The 11,064-nt window shown below is 36.3% G+C and overlaps 1 protein-coding gene across 1 annotated transcript; it reads left to right on the top strand.

The window, feature by feature from the left end:
- Positions 1 to 2,101: 2,101 nt before the first annotated feature.
- On the top strand, positions 2,102 to 10,840 carry LOC117334599 (tubulin polymerization-promoting protein family member 2-like). The gene is made up of 5 exons (XM_033894299.1): positions 2,102 to 2,211; positions 2,686 to 2,977; positions 6,281 to 6,479; positions 9,230 to 9,386; positions 10,043 to 10,840. Exons 2-5 carry the CDS (start codon positions 2,974 to 2,976, stop codon positions 10,229 to 10,231), a joined length of 549 nt encoding a protein of 182 aa, XP_033750190.1. The 5' UTR covers positions 2,102 to 2,211; positions 2,686 to 2,973; the 3' UTR covers positions 10,232 to 10,840.
- Positions 10,841 to 11,064: the final 224 nt, after the last annotated feature.

Raw genomic sequence — 11,064 nt, 5'->3', positions numbered from 1 at the left:
AGAGGGAATGGTTACTGGGAATAGAGGGAATGGTTACTGGGAATAGTGGGAAGGGTTACTTGGAATAGAGGGAAGGGTTACTTGGAATAGAGGGAATGGTTACTGGGAATGGAGGAATGGTTACTGGGAATAGAAGGAATGGTTACTGGGAATAGAGGGAATGGTTACTGGGAATAGAGGGAATGGTTACTGGGAATAGAGGGAATGGTTACTAGGAATAGAGGGAATGGTTACTTGGAATAGAGGGAATGGTTACTGGGAATAGAGGGAATGGTTACTGGGAATAGAGGGAATGGTTACTGGGAATAGAGGGAATGATTACTGTGAATAGAGGGAATGATTACTGTGAATAGAGGGAATGGTTACTGGGAATAGAAGGAATGGTTACTGGGAATAGAGGGAATGGTTACTGGGAATAGAGGGAATGGTTACTGGGAATAGAGGGAATGGTTACTGGGAATAGAGGGAATAGTTACTGGGAATAGAGGGAATGGTTACTGGGAATAGAGGGAATGGTTACTGGGAATAGAGGGAATGGTTACTGGGAATAGAGATCATTTCCGTTGTTAAACATACTAATCGCCCACAAAGAGTAATCATAATCAAAGAAAAACGAATAGGCCGTAGCATGTTTTTATATAATAACAAACGTTAATCTGCAATATCATCATCCCTCCTCGGGCCTTATTTTGGGCTTTCCAATGTCCCTTGAACAGACGACATATAAGAAACAACCCCTGACTCTGTACATTTTGTTTGTTTGTACATTTGGGCATTGTGATGTAACAATCATAATGACGTCATAAACGCAATATTTTGTATCTTGGTATTGCAGAAAATGGGATCATACTATTTTTTTATCAATACTGCCACTTTATGCAATTTTTTTTTACAAACAGTCTTTAAATGACTCTGACACATATTGTAAGCTGAGCATTGCAAAGTGTACTCCACATAGGGCACTGTTAAATCGGTAGCTATCCCTATACACAAAGCGTTTCTTATGGTACAGACCAACAATGACCAGACATCGATGCTACTGATTATCGAGATTAAGTGGTACACCTGGTATATCAATATACTTGTTTAATGAGTTAAAGAGTCATAGGCGATATACAAAGACGAATGAAAACAATTACGATTATCGCTACACCATTCTGATTATCGCTACATCATTCCGATTATCGATAGACCAATGTTATTATTGGATAAATGAAATCTGTATGTTTTATCGGTACACCATACCGATGTCAGAATGTGATGAGAGAGCTTGTTTGTTTGTTTGTTGGTAGGTTGGGAACAGTCATGGTCATTTTGAGTCTCCTTGTAGTAGTTGGTGACTACGTACCTCACTGAAGAACATATGGAGGCCTGTCGTACAATTAGGGTAAATTGTCTTGGCCAAAGACACAACAACAACAACACAGACCGGTCCCAGCCCGTTTCTCATGTTTCAGAGAAACACAAACCGACACGGGTAGGGATTGTCGAGCCACGCATCTCGGATTTCGAAATCATAGTAAAATACACATAAATGTATGAAGAAAATCTTTATGAAAATGCGTTTATCTTTAATGGGTGATATTTTTCTCTCCGCTGTCGGAGTGTATAACCATTACGATACAAGAATACTCCATGATTTTCAGTCGGTACTGAATATATGCTTTATGATAAACAGACGGACACCACACCCATTCACGTACAAATACACACTTTAATCTGATTCCGCTGCGGGGTTGTTTACCTGGATGACGCACCGTTACATCCGGGTGTCACATTCCCTCCTTTTGCTTTAAAGCATTACACAGGAGTTCATGACATTTCAGGTAATACTACACGAGTGTTTTATAAACCAATTAAATAACTCCACACAGACTAGTCTTGTTTGCCGAAGTGTAAATTCCAGATTTATTTGACTTTTTACAGTTTGTAAACATGCTTTAAAATGAGGGACATACATTCGTAATATTATTCATACAGTATACACTTTGGGACTATGTAAAGGCCAGTTTATGATAAATCCAGTAATTAAGATTAGCATTCTTACAGTCATTATCAATATACAGACCTAGCCTTTGTCCTGTGGTTGTGACCTTGACCTTTGGAATACGGGATAAACACCCTATTTGTTAAAAGATTCGACAGCCATCATATTATTTGTGTTGTCTTAGATTGTACAAGTTGTGTCGAGCATTGTCGTCAAGGAGAATGGTAATTGTATAAAACCCAGTATTTAAGGGTTAACTGTAATATTTTTTTTTACGTTATTGAGTAATAACACAAAAAACTGGGGTGTACTCTTTTCATAACCGCTTCGCGGTTTATTCAGAGTACACCCCAGTTTTTTGTTTTATTACTCAATAACGTAAAAAAATATTACAGTTAACACTTATAATTTAATTAACAACGATAAGAAACATTTTCATTAAGTTTAACATGTTTATTTTGCTTCAGATATTTAAAAACACATCGATAAATACAAAATCCCGTAAACAAGGATTACTCCGCTACTTCCGGTATAACTGAAAGTAGTTCCTTTTATTTTTTTTATGTTATGAGGTTATAACATAATTTTTTGAGCCAATGAAAATGCTTGTTATAAGCAAAATTAAATTATAAAGAGATAATGAAAAGGATCGATTAAAGTTCACTAAAGCTATAAAACCTGACCTTTATTATTGCTAGTAGTGTGATTCGGGTATACGTACACTGTCCTGGACGCCTGGCCAAAGCTGATGAACATATTGAATTAAAGGTCTCGCCATATAGAACGAGTGTGCTTTCAATCGATAACTTGGCCGGGCTTTAATATCAGCTGAATATACAGCTCCTGTCATACGTAGATTTTGGACAGCAACAGGTATAAACTGGGGCTGTTTACGTTGGCAACGACATTTAAGCTCTGCCAACACTTGTGCTCCTCAGAAGTTTGATATCCACCGAGTGTACGACAGTGTCCATAACACATTTAAGATGGGTAAGTACACATGTTGTTATTCTTAACGGCGCATTTGACTCATACACATTGTGGTGTTTTACATAAAATACGGAGCTCTTTCTGCAGTGTAGGGTTCTGTTGTGTGATTGGTCAATGGTCGACAGGCCACTATTACTGACCAGTGTTTATAGTTTACAGCCTTTAGTTATAATATGCCTTCAGAGAGGTCGACTTTTATCCAACACGTAGACAAACACTGTATCAATTGAAATGGTTTTTTTTTTACCGACTCATGATCAGCGACATTTGTATATTTTAAGGGATTAACGGTAATTGTATCAAGAAATTGAGAACGTATGCCTAGTGTCTTAAAATGTAAGCTATATTCTAGCGAGGGTAATTAAGTCGAAAGTGGATGGCGGGTTGTGACTGGCTTTCAGTTCTGATCCAAATAGTAACTATATTTGAATTTCTTTTGCGGTTTTTCACAGCAAAAGGTAACATGTATTTTGATTGATTAGATTAATGCATACATTAAAATACAGGTATAAATAGTTTATTTTATAACTATTATGTTATATGTGAAACAATATCAACTTATATCAATCCCTCTTATTGACCCTGATGGAAGAAACTGGAGAAAACCCACTTGTTCAGGCAAATAGGAAAGTCCGATCGGGGAGTATACAACTATCCTTGCCCGGATGAAAGGCGAGCACTTTATCACTGCGCCACCCGACTAGCCTATAAAATAAATTGTTTTTCCATCAACGACGACAGTATATGTGACTACTGTATACATGTATTCCTTTTGTAGTCAATGTTGCACTAATCCCTAAACCAACTTTAAAACGAATTTACAATTTTCATCTTGGCCCAAATAACTTCTGGAGGCAGCGAAATACTCTATCTCGATAAACCCTTAATTGCTTTAAATTGAAAATTCATTCTTCTATATCATTCTATAAAAAGAGCGTTGAATTTCGCTTTCTAAACTGTTTAGTATAGTATTTGTTTTGTATATATATGATATGTTATACATAGGAATAAATTCTATTAGTTACCAAATTAATAGAAAAGTTCAATGACTTCCATGGTACACCGTGTGTGGTAGAATTACATTGTGTTCTTTATATTCAGAAAGTTAAAGTTTTAACGGGAGTCATTCAACATCCGTAATTAACCTTCTCGCCAATAAACAACTTGCTTTTCATAGGCTAATGAATCACTGAGCATGTGATTGTGGTCTTTGTGAGCAGGGAGCCAGCTTACTAACGTAAGGTAGAACTTGTTTTCGGTTCCATATCACTGAACATTCAGATAAATCTCATTGTGATCAAAACAATGTTGACATGTTCAGGACCCATTTAGTAGGGGGATTACCAGTAATCAGCTAGTTTCGGGAGCGCATGTCAATACACCGAAGCAGACCACACGAGTACTTAAGAGCTTTAGTGAACAAATATTGACCATGTCCGACCGGGTACATAGGTAAAAGTAGGGTGTTTTTGAAGGCCATTTATTGACACTCATGATTCACAGAACGTATACACGTATATTTACAATACGTTTTACAAGACAACTTTCCATTGTCCGTCGTTCATAGCGTTTACGAACATTCGTCTTAAGATTTATACCTACATGTATATATATGTGGTCTTCGTTTTCAAGGACGCTATATGACGGCTGCCAGTCTTAGGATTAAAATGCATTATTGCTGTTTTCTTTAGATAACAGATATGCCTTTGAAATCTTGTACACAGACCCCACGACCTCTGACCCCAAGCTGATAAACACTTACTGTGCCGTTGTATTTCAACGTTAACAATTGATATCGCTATTTCTCAGACAGTTTGAACAGAAGTTTCTCAAATCAAAGATAGATTTCCTTTGTGTTATACGAAGTTATTTTGTTTGGCTTTTGTTATTGTTCTGTTCACAATTTCTCGAAAAGCAGATCAATTATTCGATAAGTTAAGATCAAAGTTATCCAAATGAATTTGTATTTGTTAAATGAAAAAGAGGTTTAGCAGGCCACCGTTTTAGGTCACTTTAGACAAAGTCTCCTATTCCAAAGTGACAAAGTGGTAATAGCTAGCCTTTTGTCCGTCCGTAAACAATTTAGATGTTCGACTTCTCAGAAATTCCTTAACCGATTTCAGTAAAATGTTACTATAATTTATAAAGAGAAATCAAATTTTTGACTATCATTTGTTTTATTTCCAGTGGAATTCAATTTCACTTGTAAACACTATCAACATGGAATGGCAGTTTTATGGTATACACATGTTAGCCCTGACTGACCCCCAGGAGCTGATGGGCAGGGCAAAAGAGGGTCAAATTAACTGAAATTTCAAAAGACATCTGCTCAAGACCTAAATATAGTAGAATCAAATACTCTTCATAGATGGAAGGGTCTTAGGCTGTTTTACTAATATTGTGAGTTTCATTACCCTAGGGTCTCACGTTTGTCCCTGAGAAAGGAGTAAACTTTAGTTAACATAGGAAAATCACCTTTTTGACTATCATTTGTCTGATTTCTATTTAAATTCCTTCTTAATTGGTAAACATCTAGCATCGGATGAAATTTGATGCTATGCACATGTTGGCCATGACTGACCCCAAGAGGCTGATGGGCGGGGCCAAAAAGGGCAAAATTAACTGAAATTTAAAAAAGACATCTTCTTAAGACCAAAATATTGTAGATGGAAGAGTCCGAGATGCCTTAACAAAATTGTGAATTTCATGACCTTAGGGTCTCATGTTTGCCCCATGGGAAAGGGTAAACGTTACATTAGTTTATATAGAGAAATCACATTTCTAACCATCATTTGTTAATTTCTATTGGAATTCAATCTAACTTGGTTCAAAGTAGTTTGGGATGACATTTTGATGGTATGCAAATGTTGACCCTGACTGACCCCCAGGGATGATGGGCTGGGCCAGAAAGTTTCAAATTATCTGAAATATTTCAAAACTCCATGGGCCTCTGGTTATTTTAGGGTTTGAGCGTGTTATCAATATCTTGTGTCTTTTGTACAAAACATTAAGATTGCAGATAGTAGACATTGCAGGTGGGCTTTATCCCCCAGATTTTTCGTACCCTGTCGTATTTTAATTCATATGAATAGTGTCACGATTCAGAATATTCCTGTGAAATTCACGTTTTTAAAAACCCAGTATTGAAATTACTCAATTATTGGTCGTACCTCCACTGACGAGCCCAACACTGACGACAACTGCTGTATGAACAGTTTAATTAATTCATTTTGACTCATATATATTTGACTGAATAGCTGCAATGACGAGCTTTTCCTTCTAATATAAAACTTATGTTTACAGCATGCAAAGCCGAACTTACCGACGGAGAATTGGACGAGCTATGTTGCAAGCTGAAGGAATATGCGAAATTAGCAAAGAAAGACAACCTAACTTCTCAAGCTATTGGGAAAATCACAAAAGATAACCCTCTCTGGAAGGATATCAGAACTGAGGTGGACTCCAGCGTCTTCCCCGCGTGTAAAGATGACAGGACGAAACCGTAAGTAGTTAGATGAAATCGCTCTTCGATCATGTCTCCCTGCAATCTTCGGTTTATACATGTAAGGATTGGAAGCATTGCGCAAACTATTTTAATGTCATGGCAATTTTCATAACTTCGTAGATATCATCTGAATATTTTAAATGTTTTCGAACACCAACCGTATATTCTTGGTGACAACATCAGGATTTTAGATAGAGCCTGAAACATATTTTTTTCTCATCCTCGTGTTACCAGACTTGAATTCGGGAACGTTGTGGAGAAATGGGAGAAATTGTCTACTTGCAAGTAGATACATTTCTCCAGCAAAATTGCCTGTATTTAATGCTTCTTGGTTTTTTGATATCACCATCCAGATTGAGAACGACTTTTGGGGTGGAATTTCTTCCTTATTTACACGTATCTGTCCAGTTCATCAAAATAATAATTTGATCTCAGTCTGATTTTCATTTTCGTTTTCTGACAAACATATACTTTCACTTGGCGAGATTCCTGTTAAATACACAGTGCCTACCCTTATTTGAATAACTGTCCTGCAGGAAGGCTGTGAGAATTGTACCTGCTGCCTCCATTGCATGACCGTAAGAGGCGACTAAATTTGGAATATTTGTTTGTCTCCTTTGGCAATGTTTAACTAATGACCTTTGGTTGAGCGTTAGCCCCCGTGAGGTTTTGGTTCTGTAACATGGCCGATATATATTAAAGTCTATGAAAATTGTAGTTGTTACTCCTGTTTTGCGTTCAGTATTTTTGGGAGTGGGACGACTGGTTCGCCCGTCAATATAATGTGACCGGATGGGGTGTCCTGGTGGGTGTCTGCGGCAGTATGCTTCAGTGAGGTAGCACTATAAATTCAGCGTCAGTTCTTTCTATCACAAGGACAAAAACACACCGCCGCACCCCAAACAAACACAAACATAAAATACACGCATGCATCTCGCACACAGTAGAGGTCGTCCTTTAATGACCTTAGCTGTTGTTAGTACACTTTACAATACAAAACTAAACCGCTGTAAACAAGGACAGGATCATGAAAATGTCATGGTAGGAATTGCTCATTTTCAGACTCAAGCTATAATATACGGTTCCTTAGCGAGTAAATTTTTATTTAAGTTGATATCATTGATGAAGAAAATTGATATGGATGTTATATAGTTGAAGAACTTGAGGTATTTGGAAATGACACTATGGTAGAAACAATAATTTCTTACCCTAAAGAAAATTTCTTTCAGTAACGTTAATATTGTTTATGTATAACAGGACCATCCGGTTTAGTGAATAAAACCTAATAACGCTTTGATGTAATATTGAGGTCTACATCCTCGTGGGTCTTTTCTTAAAACAATGTTTCGAGGTCCCCTATCAAACTAAAGGAATGCGGATCAAGGTTTCATTTAATCTCACATACAAATGTCCATGTTAACTAATATAAGCCCCTTTGTTCTCTACAACATCCTTCACCTCGACGCGTTCATTAGCAAATTGAATGACACCAGGTTTTGTGTCACCTGCGAAAAGCAGGCGATAATAGGTATCACTATGTCGGCGTCGGCGTCGGCGATATCGACAACGACGTCGTCCGTACAAAGGTTTCCGTGCAATAATCCAAGTTCCTTTGGGCGGATCAGACTCAAACTTCATTCAAATCTTCCTTACCACAAGTTCTTGTTTGGGATTGATTTAAAGGTCCGAAGGTCAAAGGTCAAGGACAGTGTTACTAAAAATATCAAATTTATTACTGCGCGATGACCTAAGTTATCTTAGGCCAAACAAACTCAAACTTTATGCAGTTGTCCCCCACCACAAGTGTTTGATTGGTTTTTAACTGGTTCAAATGTCAAAGGTCAATGGTACTGTTACTATAAATAAAAAATCTATTTCCATGCAATAACTCTTGTTATAACCGAACTTTCTACGCAGGCCACACATCCACATCTGTGGAATTCGTGTATCACATTAAGGTGTAATCATGATATTGCCGAGCGCTTATTATACCAGCGATAACGCTATTCCTGCTTAAAAGATACATTTTTTATTTCTATGAAATAACGAGAGCATTGATACACATATTTTTTACAAAAAACGATACTCCAGCGGTAACGTTTCATTTCGCTGATATCCCAAATGTATCTGGATGGTGACGTAGTTAATCAACAGACACTCGTGTATTTATACGTTTGTGTTAGTATTAGCAGTGACAATACTGCTGATCGTATGTATTTAATGGCTTTTCAGTTCACCATGATTCAGGCGATATGATATTTTTTAATCGTCATTAGTATTTTGTGTTTCTTATATTCTCTGAATACTGTTGTTGGATCAATCCATATACTATGTTTACGCATAAGTCTGCGATCAGTCAGTAGTCAGTATATAAAATTATATAAGTTAAAACGTATTTATATTGTAACGACCTTGATAACAAATATACAGTTATGTTATCAGGCAGTATATATGTAACTTTAAAGCATGAATCGCTATTGGCGAGGTTTATCTTATTATCATTTTTACGTTGTTTTTTATTTTACATAATGAGCAAATCTTGTACACTTTTAAATCTTAAATGAACGACAGGAGTTCCTTCCCCTTATTCGTAGAATTAACCTCCAATGAAATTGAAATGACATGCATTGCCATGCGACATAATGGTTCATTGAAAGTTCATACCGTTTCAATGTTAGTTCAATATTAAATGCTGCTTTGAAAATAAGTTAAACTGAATTGATATATTCTCTTAAATTTTCTTTAAGGTACATGACAATTACTAAGACATCCTGTAAGAAATTTCTAGAAAAATCTGCCGAAAAGTTGGAAGTCAAGAAGAAAGGGAAGGGTCTACCAGAAGGCAGTACTTGGGAGAAAGAGTTACTGAAAAATCTCGGCGGAACAACGCTTACCGGAGTAACGGTCAGTACAAGACAGTGACCTATATATCTTAATAAGTATTTACATGTACGTACTTGTGTTCTCGTTCCCCTATTGGTATAGGATGACGCAATAAATTTAAACCACCTTAGGTCCCTGCATGCATATATTTACTGCATCCATATCTTCCCATATTTTACTTCATGCTTTCACCATTTAAGGTTTAGATAGAAAAACCCAACCACAAATGTATATTTATCTTTATGTGATATAACGTAGCTATGATTAGTGTATTTAACAAGAAATATCTTTAAAAAAGATAAACGGCATAGTTTTAATGTTGGTGGTTATAATATAAAACTGCTGGTGAAATAAATGAAACTAATGTGTTTCAGCACAGATAACAAAATTATGTCAGTTTGAATCATTTTTGGTAATAATAGGACTGCGTTTGAATCGGGAATATAATTTCATTAATGTGTCATTTGAAAAGATACATCCACTTTGTTTCGTTTTTAACTGCATATCTGCATTTTGCATTGACCGCTACATTGACCAATCACATACTTCATCTTGACCAGTAACGCCACCTGTCGCGTCATATCCGGGCCAAAAGAATATTATACGGCTATGCCGAATAATGAGCAATTGTTGTTGTAAAAAAACCAAAACTATAAAAAGCATTTTTCTTTTCACAGAAAGAGTCGTCGACTGGCAATGTAAAGGGCATGACTGACACCAAAAACTACACCGGATCACACAAGGAAAGATTCGGTGAGGATGGGAAAGGCAAAGGTATAGACGGACGCGAGAACCGACACGATAACAAGGGATATGTTGGAAATTACAAAGGGGACGGAAGCTATGACCAAAAAGTGAAAAAATAAATGATATGGCATCTTAACGATAGAAATCATCGACAATAAAGTCTGTGATTTAGTATTTGGCAATAATACATCATACAAATATCTGAGCACTAGGTACATATTTGTAGTAGAACATTGGGTATAGTGAGGTTTTCGGTCATATAAACTATTGGAACCCAACACAAACATACTCAACATTTTTATATCTTATAGGAATTTGATGGGGCAATTAATTACATGCTGGAAATACTGTTAATATTTTAACAAATGTAAAAAAAAAAAAAAAAAATAATATTAAAACAACATTGAATAGAACAATAAGGAAAATTATACTTTTAAGATCTTGGGGGGAAAAAAACCCAAACACACAAAACAACTCATTAAGCCCAATGTTCTACATTACCGTAAAGTGTTTAAGTTTATACTGATACTTAGCGTTTATTGAAAATCTGCAATGGTCTTTTTACAAGTAAACTATGCCTTATTTGTTGTTTGTCCGTCCAAATTGTGGTAGGGTGATGTATCACTGGAGGTTACGATGTGTCAGATCGACATTTGTCTCATTGTCTCCGTCTTTTGTATAGATATGTTTTTACTTATGTGTGTCCAATAAAATTAATTTATTCCAAGTTCCGCTATCGTTATTTGTCTGTACAATGAATAAAGGTAGACTTTGTCACAACATTTTCACTTGCTCTAGATATTCGTCATAAACATACCATGGAAGAGAAATAAAAACGACCATGTCTGTTCTTGAAATTTCGGTGATGTATTTCGAATTCTTTTGACTAAAAATGTCAATTCATAATTCATTTACACGTTTTTTTTTTGCATCACGAGATTCCTAATCATAA

This window comes from Pecten maximus, chromosome 1 (genome assembly GCF_902652985.1).
Source record: "Pecten maximus chromosome 1, xPecMax1.1, whole genome shotgun sequence".
NCBI classification, from domain to species: Eukaryota; Metazoa; Mollusca; class Bivalvia; order Pectinida; family Pectinidae; genus Pecten; species Pecten maximus.
The sequence above is the reverse complement of the archived record's forward strand: the minus strand, read 5'-3'. Positions and strand labels throughout refer to the sequence as shown.

Coding starts and splice junctions, on each gene's coding strand:
- LOC117334599 (XM_033894299.1), top strand. Junction 6,480..9,229: donor AAAGATGACAGGACGAAACC/GTAAGTAGTTAG, acceptor ATTTTCTTTAAG/GTACATGACAATTACTAAGA. Junction 9,387..10,042: donor CAACGCTTACCGGAGTAACG/GTCAGTACAAGA, acceptor TTCTTTTCACAG/AAAGAGTCGTCGACTGGCAA.